Source organism: Coenobita brevimanus, chromosome 80, assembly GCF_032717465.1.
Source record: "Coenobita brevimanus isolate Jiangsu-jjx chromosome 80, ASM3271746v2, whole genome shotgun sequence".
NCBI lineage: Eukaryota > Metazoa > Arthropoda > Malacostraca > Decapoda > Coenobitidae > Coenobita > Coenobita brevimanus.
Genome location: NC_137033.1, coordinates 14,280,474 through 14,297,395, shown reverse-complemented (window position 1 = coordinate 14,297,395; position 16,922 = coordinate 14,280,474). Strand labels below are relative to the sequence as shown.

Here is a 16,922-nt window from a genome sequence, read left to right as displayed (position 1 = left end):
TGAGTTAAAAGAAGGGGGAGTCAACGGGAGCTTAATACACATTGCGAAAGTGTCAATACAGTAGATACATGTTGCAAAAAGCTTAAGAATCAAAACGGAGAGTCAATGGATGTAGATACAGATTGCAAAAGTGTGAACATAAGATAGACGGTGCAAACCATCCCTCCACTTCCATCTACTGTATTTTTAACACTGCTTAGGTGAACATGAGTGTGTAGAAACTCCAGATCCTTCCCTTCCTGTCTCTTTTCATGACACTGATAAAGTAAACTGGAGCAGACGTACATCTTTGAAACCTCCTCCCTCTTTCCCCTTCCCTTCATCTCCAGGAAAGCAAATGGGGACATGAACAAGAGCAGACACAGACTGCAGAAGCGTGAACGATGCTGCTGTTGTTTTAACCCCAGGTCCAACTGAAATGTGCACCCAGTGAACTGCAGGCTTAAGTTGCCCTTCGCGTTCAGTCCACCATCCTCCTTTTGGGGGATAGATAAATTGATGACGGATGTTCGTATAATCAGGCAGCTGACCCGCCCAGTTATGTCGGTGCCGCCACACGAAGGCGTCCCTCTCTAGCACCGTGAACGAGAGTAGATAAAGACTGCAAACTCTCTACCCAACCCAACTTCATTCTTTTTATATCAGAGGTTAGGTAAACGAGGGCAGACACAGACTAAAGAAGCTTGAGGGTGGGTAGGAGCTAACTAGGTCTTGAGAGGAATGGGGATTGTCTGCCTTAATGACGCCCGTGTAACTGATAGGCATTAATAAGAGCCTTCTTCTTCTACAGACTGCAACAGCTTGGACGGGAGTAGGCTGAGTGCAGAGGAGTGAACGTGAGTACACACAATGAACGACAGCGAAAAGGAGTGAACTAACTCTAAATCCTCTCCCATTTCTATTTTTACTTGGCAACAATAATTTTAACGTAAAATTATTGTTAAAAGGTAGGGGTGGAAATGTGCGAAACAAGAAATAAATTCACACACACACACACACACACACACACACACACACATAATAGAGCATTTGGGATGGTAGGGTATTCAGAGTTCTGTTTCCGTCACTACATTCCACCAGCTACAAAATGAATACTCACTTCAGCATCTCTCTCTCTCTCTCTCTCTCTCTCTCTCTCTCTCTCTCTCTCTCTCTCTCTCTCTCTCTCTCTCTCTCTCTCTCTTACCTCCACGATATCCCACGTTCCAGACTTCCAGTAATCAGAGAGATCAACAAAATCCTTATCATTGTAGAGCGAGAGAGAGACTTGATCCCCATTGAAGGTCCACGAGCCAAACTTCATGAGGCACGTCTGCTGATCGAAGGGGAAGTACGTGACGTCGATGGTGCACGAACTCTGGAAGAAAAAAGCACGTGTGAGAGAGTTGGAGGGGATAATGGAGGGGATGGTGGTGGTAGTGCAGGAGGTACGCGTGAGAGAGATGGGGGAGATGATGTAGGGCGTGGTGGTGGTAGTGGAGGAGGTTCGTGTGAGAGAGATGGAAGGGATGATGGAGAGGGTGGTGGTGTAAGGGTTAATGAAGACTATATCATAGTTATTCACTCAGTTCGAAATACCTATTCTGTGCTCAGTAAAACTGACTGGAGATGGCAACACTATATAAAAGAAAAATAGAAAATTGTAGTAGTAGTAGCAACACTACTAATTGTTGTTGCTGTTGTTGTTGTTTTTGTTGTTGTTGTTGCAGCAGAGGCAGCAGTAGAAGTAGTTGTAAGGAAGAAGTAGTAGTTGCTACCCATTTCATCTGAAAGTGAACATGGTGGACTGCAGGCCGAAGTCCTTCTTTCGTAGGCTGTCATCCCACCTTAAGGGAAGAGGGAAAGGATTAAGGGACGCTTGCGTGACGGGACAGCACCACCGCCAATGCTCAGTTTTATCTTCTTTTTATCGAGGTAAAGATGCACTTGATAGGTTGGTGATGACTGGCTGAATGCAACAAATATCTGAGGGATATTTTGGAGTTAGTAAATAAGTTTCGATTCACATTACCTGGTATTTTATTTGAAATACAGCGATGTTATGCGGACTTGTTGCATTCAGCCAATCATCACCAACCTCTCAAGTGCATGTTCGCCTCAATAAAAAAAAAAAAAAAAATGAATATAGTCATGTCGGTGCCACCACGTGAAGGCGTCCCACTCCAGCAGCACCACGTCCTCTTAGTGAACGTGTTGAAAAAGAGAGAGAATCGATTAGCTGCTGAAGAGAGTGGGAAGTGAAGGACATGGAGTGGCCAGAAGAGAGGCGGTAATTAAAAAGAAAGAAAGGAAAAGAAAAAGAATCAATTGTTCAGGGAAGGAAGCTTGAAGTTGTAGGACTCAAAGTGGCCAGAAAGGGCGATATCTTCATCATTAACATCACCATCATCATCACTAACATCATCTTAATTAGTATCATCATTATTGACATTTTCCTCCTCCTCCTCCCTCCTCCTCATCATCATCATCATCATCATTATTCCAAAGCCATTTCCCACTAATGCATTGGTGTGGGAGGGATCCATACTCAAGAACATCATCATCACCATCATCATCATCATCATCATCACCATTCCAGTACTATTTCTCACTTCATGGCGTGGGGATCTGAAACACCACTAAAATCTAATGGATTGTTTCTTGGGCCACAGCCTAATCCTCCAAAAAAAATTCAGCAAAATCCATTCATAACTTTTTGAGCAATCCTGCTAACAGGCAACCAAACAAACCAACGCCGGCAAACACATAACCTCCTTGACGGAGGTAATAAATAAAGTAAACCCAAGTTAAAAAGTCCTTGGAATGACAAGAGCGACAATATGAAACACTTCCAGGCTCTCTAGACAGCCGACAGGAGAGAGACTAGACTACCCTATGCCTTTATACATATATATTTTTTCCAGTTGTCCTAAAATTCCCTTCGTCCCATCATGAATGTTTAGTTATTATGATAGATTATTACCAGAATACGATGCTAGTCACGAAGAAGTGCGATGGAAAGGGTGTAGGACCACAGTACTGTCTAATACTGTATTTTTTTCCGCCATTGAGGTACATGAAATAAGCTGCAAAAGGACGACAACCTGGGCCAAGTTAGATTAGAAAGAGTATAGGGTTTTTAGAAGGCATAATATAACCATGTGGAGACAGCAAGAATAATTATTAACTTTCTCGAGGTGATAGGGGTTTAGGCTCTCTAGACAGCTGGAGGAGGGGAAGTGAGGGTATTAATTTGTCGCTAGATCTATCGTAAATAAAATCGTAAAGAGATAGGAAGAATTTACCATAACATAACGTCCTCTGCGTAAAAGGAGCTAATCGAGCAAACATCCCCCCCCCCCACGGGTTATTTTTTTATTTCCTCATGTAGTTTCGTGTTCCATTATTGTGTTTGTAACTGTAGTCTTGTAGTTTGTAGTTGTTAAGTTTTACCCCATGTATGTGTCAGTATGTATTCCTTTACTCTCGTGTACCCTTCCTGCTTGGCCTTCAGCTACAACATTCCCTAGAGTGTTGGTGCTTGTACTAAATGGTAAACAAAGAATCGAGCCAAAAAAAAAAAAATAAAGTATGACGTTAATAAAATACAGACAAATAGCAAACTCTACCCACATAAAGAGGGGTAAAAAAGGCTCAGCTCTAACCCACTCCCAGGCTTTCTAGACAGCCGACAGGGAGAAGAAGGGGAGGTACTGGGCCAATTTGTCACTGTGTCTGTAATAAATAAAGCTAAATGGATGTGGCAGCGACGGGGGTCAGGGCGAGAGGCATCATCAGTCACAGCCAGGAGACACAGTGAAAATCGTGGCAGATGTGAGGAGGGCAAAGAAAAATTTATGGTCGTAGAAGTCAAAGAAAATATATGATGGAAAGGAGTAAAGAAAGCCGATGGTCTGACAGTGAGAGATAGGCAAAGAAAGTATGTGATGTCCTGAGGTAAAGAAAACAGGTAATTCTGGGGATGGCAAAGACAAAATTGTGTGGGAGAATGAGAGAAGCTGAAATTAATGTATGATGGATGAAGGTAAAGAAAATAGATGGTGTTACACGGTGGGGTGGGTAAAAAAAAAAAAAAAAGTGATGACAAAAGGTAAAGAAAATATAGCAGTTGTGAAGAGGGTAAAGAAAATTTTTGGTAGTATAAGTCGAGGAAAATATATATTGTTAGAGGATAAAGAAAATGTTGATTGGTTGTGCGGAAGCAGATAATGGGAGAGGGAGAGGAAAATAATAAGTTGTGGGGAAGACAAAATAAATTATATGGTGGTAGGTTGGTAGGACAGATATATAAATACAAGCACCATACTGCCAACACCGACAATTATATATTCGTAACTCCGTCCTAACAACACCATAACAACATAATGCCAACACGGTCAATTAAGCTCAAACACATTTATATTGTCATTACTTTTATACTAGCCAAACCGACGATCATATACACACATCGCCATACTGTCAACCCCAATAATCTTACACACACACACACACACACACACACACACACACACACACACACACACACACACACACACACACACACACACACACATCTCCACATCTCTGTCCAGCATACTCCCAACACTGACACCATTACACACGCCTCCGTATTGCTAACACTGACAACAATGTACAAACATCTGTATACTACCAACATTGGCAACATTATACAACTTTATATTGTCAACACCGAAACCTATGCACAATGTTCCATACAACCAACACAGGCAATATTGCACACACACACACACACACACACACACACACACACACACACACACACACACACACAAAGCCCAAATGTTTTTTACCAAGAAATCAGCACAACTTGTCGATACCTAGAACCAACAGCGCTACCTAGAATTCTCTCTCTCTCTCTCTCTCTCTCTCTCTCTCTCTCTCTCTCTCTCTCTCTCTCTCTCTCTCTCTCTCTCTCTCTCTCTCTCTCTCTCTCTCTCTCTCTCTCTCAGTATAAATGTCTACCTGTCTATTTATCTGCTTAAGTGTTTCTCTATCTATATATGTGTGTCTATCTGTCTGTCTGTATCTATGTATGTATGTATCTGTCTATTAAGGAATCTCTCTCTCTCTCTCTCTCTCTCTCTCTCTCTCTCTCTCTCTCTCTCTCTCTCTCTCTCTCTTCCAGGCACTCGACGAGCCTAATAAACTGTGTGTCAAAGGCTGAGAGGGAGCGAACAGAGCTATTAAAGCGTCTCGGATCTATTTAAGTCACCCCTCCTCCTCTAATTCCTCTCCTGATGACGCAATAAAGTGGAGTGTGTGAGTGTGATTGTGGAGTAGTGATTGCTGTTAGGCTTGTTAACTGCTCCTCGTTCTAATTGCAGTGGTTGGAGTAGTTAGTGTAATCAGTATGTATGGAGTCTCATAGTTAAGTTTGGGAAGAGAGCAGCACATGAATGAAATATATAGGTAAATCAAAAATCAATTACACATGTGACGATGCATCGTCATGATGACGATGATTATGATGATGATGAGGAGGAGGAGGAGGAAGAAGAGGAGGAGAAGGACGGCGATGATGACGAAAAGAAGGTGGAGCAGGAGTATGGTGATGATGATGATGATGATGATGATACTATCCGAAATCCCTTCATTACTTCTTGTACTGTTGCCTCAGCCACTGTTACTCTTTCACAAAATGCCCAGTAAGTGAATCTTAATATGCCCGTTAGATGAACCATAACATAAATAATTACTAACATAGTTGATGGGTCTTAACACGTGACTACTGACACGGACGGTATATAAGAGCTAACATACCCGGTAGGCTAGTTCTAAAATAGCCGGTAGGTAAGTGCTAACGTACAATGAGCAACAGTAGTCGTGTCGCGGTTTTGTCCGAAGAATAAATGTAACTCGTGAAACATTATGAACCGTCCGTATGACAGACGGCGGAATGTACCAGACGCTTAGCCCGTTAGCTTATGTTTTCACCAAATTTCACGACACGATTATTGTTGCTTACTGTACAAGGAAGTAGTAGCAGCTGCATCCCCGGGCTCATCTGAATTTGAACCCGGTGGACTGCAGGCTTAAGTTCCTCTCCTCCTGCAGTCCACTAAGCTTATCTGGGGAGAGAGGGATGTAACTGAGGGACGTCTGCATAACCAAGTAGTTGAACCCATAGTTACATCGGTGCCACCACATGAAGGCGTCCCTCTCCACGGATAGGTCCAGACAAAGAATACTACAGGGCGGAATATAAGACGTCCTGCGCAATCTTGGTGCATTAAGGTATGTTGTTAGGGTTAAGATATGTTGCCGTTTTGAATGTTTTGATAACTGGAAATCCTGTACATGTATTTTATTTTCTATTGTCGTTTGGCGTGTGAAGTGGAGGCGATAATTCAAGGGCGTGATTGATCAATGAAAGGATGCGTGGTCTGCCTCACTTGGTGCCCTGTCTGGTATTTGGATTTTACGCTTTACTCTTACTGTAAATTCTATCATCCCAATTGCCTGATGGATGAATGGATGGTTATATGGATGGATGGATTAATGGATGGTTGGTTGGATGGATGGATGGTTGGATGGATAGAAGGATGAATGTAATCGCTTCACAAATTCAGAATTCCTTTCTATATCACATAAAGTTACCTGGTAAATGGCGGGGGGTACCCAAAGCACCTCGCCGTGTGGGTAGATGAGGACGTTGCTCTTGTAGCGGACCTCGTAGTTACCATCGGCGCTGTGAAGGAAGAAGACAGGTTAACAGAAGGCATAGGAGGTTTGCTGAAGACAGATTAATGATAGGTGGACGGATTAACAGGAAGCGGAAGAGGCCTAGGGATTAACAGTAAATACAAGGATAAAAATGCTTTGGGGATTTGTTGAAGAGGGGTTAACAGACGGTGGAAGAATTAACAGATGACACAGGAGTTTGTTAAAGTGTGGTTAACAGTGAACGGATTAACAGGGACAGAAAAATTGTGAGGGTTAACATGAAAAGAGCGGAATTACATGGGGTGGGATTGAGAGGGTGGGGGTAGAGGAGGCGTGTAGAAATTGACAGGAAGCAGAAGAGTTGTGAGGGTAGATTAATGTAAGGTAGAAGACGTTTGGGTAGATAATAACAAGCAGAAGAAATGTATAGAGGGTTAACAAGAGGTGGGGGTTTGGGAGAGGTTTAACAGGAGGTAGGAGAGATGTGGAGAATGTTTCTCTGAAGTGAGGGAGGTGAGTGGGATTAGCAGCTGGTAGACACACACACACACACACACACAGACACACACACACACACACAATACGAAGAGGAACAGAAATACATCATTCAACCACATCCCTAACATCAACATATAACCTACACCATATCTCTATTTTCTGTTTTACCCTGAGAGAGAGAGAGAGAGAGAGAGAGAGAGAGAGAGAGAGAGAGAGAGAGGATAGAAAAATATGAAGAAACACCAACTCTCCTTGTCCCACCCCAACCCTGCTCCTCTCCATCCCTCATCTCCCCCTCCCCTCTCATCCCTCTTTCCCTCCCCTCTCCCCCCCCCCTCCACTCTGCCAGCTTGTCTCCCTTCCAGCATTTTAGTGAGGGGCTTTATTTCGAACCCAAAGGACACTGCATTCAGCTATTTCCTTCGTTTTCCTCTTCCTCGTCCCTTTTAACTTCACTCTTTAGTCCCCCCTCTCCAATTTTTTCTTCTCTCTCTTTTGCCCCAGCCCTCAGTTCCCCTCTCCCTTCGCCCCATCCTCTTTTTCACGACTCTTTTCTCTTTTCCAATTCCTCTACACGTATCCATTATTTATGCATTTCTCTCTATTCTACACTAAACAGTTTCCTTCTCTTTCTCCTGTTGTAATTTCTCCTTAACACGAAGCAATTTTTCTTTCCTCAGCAAGAAGCACTTTCTCTTTCTCCCCAACATATTAATTTCTTTTTTTCTCCGTATTTTTTTTTTTCTTTCCTGAAAACGAAGCAACTGATATCTCCTCATCAATAAGAAATTTTTCCATCCTCAAAACAAAATTGTTCTCTCCTCAGCACGTAGCAAATTCTCTCCTCAGCAAGTAACAATTTCTCTCTTTTCAGCAAGTATCATTTTCCCCTCTCTTCAGCATGTAGACATTTTTCCTTCATCAAGACAACGTAATTTCTCCATTCTCTGCGCAAGGCTTTTTCTTCTCTCCATCTTTCACATTTTCCTTCCACATTCTTCAGTTCCTTTCTTTCACAGCCCCGATTTCTCTTTTCCCTTTGACCCTTCATCTTTACCAAAGCTCTCGTCTCTCTCCCAGACCTCTCTATGCGAAGCTAGTTCTCTTCGCCACTCCTTGCCTGTGGTTCTCTTAATCGATACCACAGTCATACATTTCTCCACAACAATCAGCCTCGAATTGATCAGTAGTTTTTCTTTTCTCCTGGTTACATCCCTTTGCACCGCTTTTGTACTCCCATTTATTACCTTAAGTCCTTTGTGACATTTGTCCCTCACCCAAATCTCTACACACCCTTTCCCTCTTAAACAACTTTCTTTCTCCCAGATTCCTTCCCTCTCTCTCTCTTTCTCACTCTACGCGATTTTTTTTTTTTTTTGTCACAGTCTTTCTTTTGCCTCTCACAGCCTTCAGTATCTCCCTTTTATTCCTACCCTTAATTTTCACACATCCTAAAACCCATTCACTTTCCTCCAATTCTCATCAATCTTCCAGTCTCTTAGTTAGCCTCTCTCTCTCTCTCTCTCTCTCTCTCTCCACCATTTGCCTCAGCTTAAAGAAGGACCCGTGGGATTTCGTTTTTCACTGAGTGCCGACTGTCTGGGATCAAACGCTGGAGAGGCAAGGAGGAAGAGAAGAGGAGGAGAAAGAAGATGAGGAGGAGGAGGAGAGAGGAGGAAACGAAGGGCAGAGAAGAAAAAGGGAAGAGTAGGATAGAGGAGGAAAGGAAGAACAGGGAGGAGGAGGAGGAGGAGGAGGAAAGAGGAGGAAAAGACGGGCTAAATGAAATTATATAAGAGTGGCAAGAATACCCTGAACAAGATGTCATTGCAGTAAGTCGTAGAATCTGAGTCTAACCAATTCCCAGTACAAATTCTTATTCCAAGCTTTCGTGTCGTGAGGATATTGCTTAGTTTTTCTAGATAAATACAGGGTAATCCATAAATAGTGATCCCTACAAACTCTCCAGGAGGTATCTTTTGTGTTCCGGGAACGGCTCATTCTGTTGATGTGGGCTTGAGTGTGGCAGTGGGAGCACAGACTCTGATAATCTTGTATGCGCCGTCGCCACAGGACACGAGCGTGGAACTGGAGCTTTATATATTGGCCAACATGTATCTAAGGAAATAATCACCACTGAAAATTTCCGTCATGACAAAATACAATAGTTTCTTGTTAAGCTGTCGCCCTCTGACCTAGGCTAATAGCTTCAAAAATTTGAAATATTTTTTAATGTAAAAATTCTTTATTAGGCTAATACTGATCTCTTTTTCATTTTCCTTTAAAGCTCCAACCCGTTTCAGTTAACCCTTAAAGTTTAGTCCCGCTCACTTCAAAATTATTTATTTCCATAATAATTTATTCGCTGCAAAAATCCAACTTAATTAAAACTCAAGTCCACAAAACTGTAACCTCATTTCAATTTTCTGTTCCAGTATAATTCCTCAGTGTGACCTTCCTCCACTCACAGTTCGAGTCATTTAAGCATCATGAGTTATTCCTTTTCCAGATGAATGTATCTTTCCTTTCTGATATGATGGCGTTCACAGCCTTCATATTTCTCCATTCTAAAAATATGTTTGAGACTTTCCCCATCAAAAACATTCCACGTCTCGCTACATACTGCAATCAGAACAACTCCCAGTTGACATAAAATACGCTAATTTAAGCAATACTTTCACTGTGCTACAGTAACTAATATACTAAATTGCTGGTACATAACTTTCCCGACAAAATAATTATCTGGCTATTTTTCTTTCCTTTTTCAGTAAAATTAAGCAAATACCGTGGATAAAACTTTTCTTTATCACTACAAAGCTCTGAATACCGCGCTTGAATATTTTCTGTCTCTTAACAAAACAAAGAAGTAACTAGAAGTAACTAGAACTAGGTATGCGCTCAGAAAGCCCATACCTCCGCCAATTCCACTGCCATTAAAAAGGATCCGGATCCTGCCCAAAATCTAATAATTTCTTCCTTGGCCCATGGCCCACTTTCCCACAGAAATAATCAAAATCCATTCATAACTTTTTGAGTAATCCAGCTGACAGACAGACAAACATACAAACAAACCAATGCGGGGTAAAACATAACCTCTTTGGCGGAGGTAACAAACATTGCACTGGGAAACTGTTTCTTTCCCTCTTACAAAGAAAAGAAACTATGTCGTCTCTCTCTCTCTCTCTCTCTCTCTCTCTCTCTCTCTCTCTCTCTCTCTCTCTCTCTCTCTCTCTCTCTCTCCCCCCTAAAACAACAAGAGTAGTAAAAATAATCTCTTCAAACACCACAATTTCCTTTTCCTAACACTCTCACAATCTTCTTTTTGCTCTCTCTCCTTTTCTACAACTTCAGTATCCTTTTCCTTTCTCTCCTCAGCAATATTAAATGCACAGTACCTCTCACTGCTACGACAACAAGCTTAAGTAAATTGCATTCCCAGCTTCCCAAAACTGAGCTGTTGAAAAGAACGAACTTTTCTCGTAGGTATTATAACATTTTTGTTTCCTAACCCAGTTGAACCACTATGCTCCTTTTACTCTAACTTGGCGTAAAATTATCATCTCTCCATCCTGAATGTTGAGCCGCAGCAAGGGCTATGCACAAATAAGCTGCCAGTCACGAAGATGTGCTACTGAAGGCATGTAAAGCTGTTGCATTGTCTCTTTCTGACACTGAGCCACGTGAAATAAGCTGCAATAGGACGAAAATATGGGCCTAGTTAAGGTGAAAAGGGTATAACTAAGCTAACAAAATTCTTACCCTAAACAGCCCGTCCCTCTCAAAGAACCATCTCACTACCTCTTTCATTTACTCATTCTCGTCAACTATAACGACTTGCAACAGTTTAAGATATCGCAGTCCCATCTTCTACTCAACCTTGCAAGATACAACCAACTTCAGACTCTCAATAACTCCTGATGTTTCACTGTAAAAATATTCAATCACAACACAAATGAACCTAGATCCTTTGGCAAACTATTTTCTTTCGGCCAAAACAGTTCTGCATATTCCCCCGTTTCTACTAATTTTTGCATATTGTAGTCACCTGCACTAACTCCATAACTCACTTGTATCTTGCTCATAAAAATCATCACGCTTCATCTCTAAAATAATAATAATAATAATAATAATAATAATAAAATAATAAAAATAACAGTAGCTAGACATCTTGCAAAACTGTCCTTCCCACCATTATTATTCCGCAGTCTCTTCTGGCTTCCTTTTTCCTTTTTCTTTTCTTCTTCTTTCTTTTACTTCTTTCTTACAAGTTACAAGCTACTCCAACGTCTCTTCTACTACAGTACTGAAGAACATGATCCCGGATTTCATCTCTGTGGGGCAACTTTGCACAGTGATCCTTTCTCAGATCTAAAAGTACTGCACAATTCTTTTTTTCCTTAACCTTAAGATACATAGTCAAAGTCACTTTCTCTTTACTCACAAATTCATTACCTCTTTACTCACAACTTCATTATCTCTCTGCTCACAAATTCTTTATCTTATTATTCACAAATTCACTGTCTCTTTACTCATAAAATCATTATCCCTTTACCCACAAATTCATTATCTCTTTACTCAGAAAATGATTTCATCTTTACTCACAAAATCTTTATCTCCTTCCTCAAAAATTCGTTATATCTTTACTAATAATTTTCGTATCATATTACTCACAAATTCACCATCTCTGCTCACAAATGCGTTATCACTTTACTGACAAATACAATATCTCTTCTCACGAATTCAGTATCTCCTTACTAACACATTCCTTTTCATTTTACACACAACTTCATTACCTCTATTCACAAAATCACTCTCTCTTTAGTCTTTACTCACAGATTCATTATTATCACTTTACTCACAAATCCATTATCTCTAACCTCAAATTTATAACCTCTTCACTAAATCACTGTCTCTCATCCATACCATTTTACTCACAAACTTATCTCTACTTACCTCACTATCTCTACCTACTTCATTATCTCTTCACTTACTTGTTGAAGAGCACGATGTCAGGCTTCCACACTTTGTCGGGAGGCAGTCGCAGTACTTTGATACCCCCATAGTCTGCAGCGTCCCACCTCAACTGATAGTCCTTCCACACCTGCAGAGAGAGACCACACCTGGATTAGCACGGGCAGGTAACAGTGATGCTCCTTTTGTTTTGTTTTTTTAAGTGTTGATCAATGTTCTTAACGCCTTCAATCCGGTGACTTTTTTTTACTTCATATTTTATCAATTTTCATTTCATTTTCGCCAGCTTAATACGGTTTTATTCAACGTAGGAAGACTCTCTGTTAGTGAAGATATTAGAAAAGACTTCATATACCCCTCCAATTCAGAAACGTCTCTCCTTCGCTAAATAAATGAGAACGGAAACAACAAAAATATAATTAAAAACGATGTCACTGGAAAGAAAGAGATTAATGGTGGTTCTGGCCTAAGACTATTTTGATATATATATATATAAAACCGCAAAACATAAGTACTAATATTCAAGAGAAAGGCAGTATTAGATAAAGTAATTTAACAGTGGAATAATGGGATTTAATTGTAACATATACTCACCAACACACTTGCGCTTTCTTTCTTTCTTTCTCTCTCTCTCTCTTGGGCTAATCATCTCACAAGAATCAGTATGTCTGTATAAACTATGGATGTGTTATTTCCTCTCAAAAAAAAAAAAAAAAGTAAAAAATAATAAAGGTAAAACGAAACACTTCGATCGGTTTGGCCATGTGAAGCAAAAGAAAAATGAGACTGACTAGAAGAGTGCATCAGAGTGAGACATTGCGAGAACAGGGAGAGAGAACGAAGTGGAGAGATTAAGACTGACGAAGAGATAAACACACAGACAAATAGATTGAGATAAGTAAGTAAACAGACAGAGATAAGTAGATAGAAAGATAGATAAATAGACAGATGGATAGATAGATTGACAGGTAGGTAAAAATAGGTGAATAAACAGATAAACAAATAGATAGATACGTAAACAGATAGGTAGACATATTTTTCACACTCTCTGGGGAAGGCTGTGTTTTGGCGATATGGCTGTGAACCTGCCGTCAGCTTGATCTTACGGTAAAGGATAGCTTAACCCCTTCACACCTAGGACGTCTTCTTCTGTTTTTATTCCTGCTTTCTCCACGCCATTTTATACAGGATTTTTTTCTGAGAGAGAGAGAGAGAGAGAGAGAATATTCGTAATGGAGAAGTTATATTTAAAGTCATATATATAGCCTTCATTAACCAACGTTGGTTTTATTTATGTACTTATTTATTTATTCATTCATTTATTTTTTTCTCTCCTGGCGATTCTATGCAGTTGTGAAGCTTCGGAATTGAGGTCACTATTTTTAGCTTTCTTTAAAACACGTTTTTTTTTTTATCGGTATTTACTTTTTTTTTTTTTTTTTTTTTTTTGCTATCTCAAGCTGATTTTTTGCGATTTTTGGAGAGACAACTCGAAATGGGGAAGTATTATATAGTTTTCGTTACCCCATATCTTCTGATTTATTCGTGCTTATATACCCTTCGTTAAATCACGTCATCTGATTCATTCGTGCTTCTCCAGACGATTTTATTCAACTTTGGAGGCGCTTTGCGAACTTGAAGACTCACATGTTACCGTCTTCAACACCATCTCTATCCTCTGTTCACTTCAGCTTGGCCTTAAATTGTTATCACTTCATCTTAAATTCAAGGCTGTAGCAATAGATTAAAAATAGACTATGATAGTGACGATGAAGTGCAATGGAAAGGATGTTCAGCCTCTGTATTGTTACATTTGCCACTGTCCTCTTTGAAATGAGCTGCAAAAGGATGAAAATCATGGCTAAGTTAACATGAAAATCAATAGTAACAGATCCCCACTGTTTTCGAACATGAAAGTAGTTTGATGGTAGTAAGAATAAAGAGAAAAATATATAGTAGCAGTGAAAGTGCTGGAATGAAAATGCCGTTCTCGGACTGAAGGGGAAGCAGCAGCAAGTAGAAGTAGCAATAGTAGTAGCAGTAGTAGTAGTGTAGTCATAGGCTCGTCTTGATAGGAACCCGGTGGACTGCAGAGTGAAACTGCCCTTTCCCTGCATCCCACCATTTGCCTTTGAGGGAGCTGGGAAGGAAACTGAGGGACGTTTGAATACCGGCCAGTTCCACCGCCTAGTTATGTCTGTGCCACAGCATGAAGGCATCCCTCTCCGGTACTCTACCCACCAAAAAATAATAATAATAATAATAATAATAAAATAAAAATAGAATAAAATACGAGGTCAGGCACATAAATCAAAATGGATAAAGGCCTCACTTGCCATTCTGCCCCCTGAACAATGCAAGCACGTAGAAAAACACAGAAAAAAACACACAAACACACACACACGCAAAAGCACCCTCGAGCGGCAACAAGTCTGTGTTCCTGAAGGGAGAGGGGGGAAATCTGTTTTTTACTCCTCCTTTCTCTTCCTCTTTCTTAATCTTACTGTCCCTTCTTCATCCCCCCTCTGTCTCACTTTTACTTTTCCTCATCATCACTCTTCCCATTCCTCTTTTCCTTGTCTTATTAACTCTTCTTCCTTCCTTTTACTCTTACTCATGACTCTTCTTACTCACTTTTCTTTCCCTCTCATTTCCTCTTCCTTTATCTTGTGCTTTATCTTTACTGTCCATTCCCTTCTCTCCTTTTTATTACCTCATCACATTTTTATTTCCTTCTACCCTCACTTTTTTTCTGTTTTCCCTTCTTTTCTGTTTATTCTTTCCTACTCCTCTTACTTTGCACTTCTCGTCTGCCATGCTTCTCTAGTTTAGTCTTGTATCCTCTCTCTCTCTCTCTCTCTCTCTCTCTCTCTCTCTCTCTCTCTCTCTCATTAGAGTACAGAGGGAACAGTTCACCTACAAACAGAGTGGACAACAATGGGGTGGTTGTGAACTGCTGTTTTCTTTGCCGGTAGGGGGAATTCGTGTATTTTGTTCCGAAAGTTCTGGTGTGTGTGTGTGTGTGTGTGTGTGTGTGTGTGTGTGTGTGTGTGTGTGTGAGAGAGAGAGAGAGAGAGAGAGAGAGTGTGTGTGTGTGTGTGTGTGTGTGTGTGTGTGTGTGTGTGTGTGTGTGTGTGTGTGTGTGTGTGTGTGTGTGTGTTCTTTTCAACCCTTGTGTAACTCCATCAGGAATTAACACATCATCACTATCACCATCCTAACGCCAATTCCCACCTAATTCTCAGCTTAAGTCTAAAAAAGACCATACTGCTCACTATGCTTTCGAAACTTAGGGAAGCATAATGTACTTAAGCGTAAATATGATAACAAGAAATAAGGCAGTTACAGAGCCGTCGAGAGCAACTTCTATGTGCCAAAGGAAGACAGTTATTCCTCTCTCTCTCTCTCTCTCTCCAATCCTGAAAAGCAAAAAACACCCCCCTCCTTTCACAAGCTCTGGAGATTATGACTTACGAGAGCGCTGAAATGAAAACGTAAGCAAAAGCAAGTCCTTCCTTCGTTTGCTAATTCTTAAGAACCTCATTATTAAAGGCCAAGAACAACTTATTCCTCACTTCGTACTAACCCTCAACACCTAATCCTGACAAGTAAGAACGTCTCATCTCCCTTCACACAAGTTTTGGAGAGCATGATAATGTGAAAACGCTTTAATGACAACAGAAAGGAAGAGGGAGTTACGGAGCTGTGAATCAAAGCTAAACAGTCATACTTCTTTTCACTAATCTTCACAACAGTTCGGTAGAGCAAGAACACCTCATCCCTTTTACAGATCCTGGAGAGCATGACAGTACAATAGTGCTTGGAGGACAACAAAGGGAGTTACTGAGCTCCCAAAGTCCACATATATGAATAAAAACAAAACAGTCACACCCCAAAACAATACAGTTACAGACTCCTTCTGCTAATCCTCACCCCATTTCTGTAAAGCAGCAACAATTCACCTCCCCTTTTCACAGGTTCTGAGGGTGTAATAATATGAAAGTGCTTAAATGACAACAGAACGGAAGAGAGACTCAGCGGGCTTTCAAGAAGTTGGGCTCGAGGACACACAAGTGCTGAAAGTGTTTAAAGAATCACCGCCTGGGGTGCCTCAAGTTAGAAGTGGCCGCTAACTTCCCGTACGCGGCGCTAATTAAAGCGAGTTAGCAGCTATGACAAAGTTTATATTCAGGGGAAGGCATGAAAGGAAAGGAGAGGAGGGGGTGAGTGGAAGGGGATGGATGGGAGGGAAGACTGCAGGAAGGGAGGGGACCGATTAATAGAAGGAGAGACATAGGAAGGGACAGGTTTGGTAGAAGGGAAGGGATGGGAGAAAAGAGGTCGTATGGAGAGGGGACGATGAGAGAGTTGTGGGGAAGGGAGGGAAAAGATTAGGTGCAGGGGAGAAGGGGGAGGTAGAGAGAGAGAGAGAGAGAGTAAAAAAGCAGACAGACAGACGTAGGGACGCGTACAAATGTGTGTAATACTATTTATAACAATACATCTTCCTCAGAGAACAAAAGTACATGTGTGGATTACCAGCGAACCTGCTCGATTTGGCCAGGTCAGTGGGGGGGGGGGAAGGGGGTGTCTTCGGCAAATCTCCTGCAGCGAATAATCTTACACATTTCTATTTGATCACGTTGGTTTCGCGGATATTTTTATTTTCCGCATAAAAAATACTGTATGCAACTTTACTGTAGCAAAAAATCGATGTTGTATCAAAATCAATCATAATTTCAGACGGATTTCAGTGATTTATGCCACAA

The 16,922-nt window shown here is 41.0% G+C and overlaps 1 protein-coding gene across 1 annotated transcript in view; it reads right to left on the bottom strand.

Annotated features, from left to right (window-relative positions):
- The window catches only part of LOC145409370 (acetylcholine receptor subunit beta-like 1), a 147,710-nt gene that overhangs the window by 11,489 nt on the left and 119,299 nt on the right, over window positions 1-16,922 (bottom strand). Inside the window, exons 4-6 of the mRNA XM_080279841.1 lie at window positions 12,174-12,283; window positions 6,619-6,709; window positions 1,187-1,357 (exon numbers count right to left, since the gene is read on the bottom strand). Coding sequence (XP_080135967.1) covers window positions 1,187-1,357; window positions 6,619-6,709; window positions 12,174-12,283 — 372 coding nt within the window. The remainder of the gene's footprint in view (window positions 1-1,186; window positions 1,358-6,618; window positions 6,710-12,173; window positions 12,284-16,922) is intronic.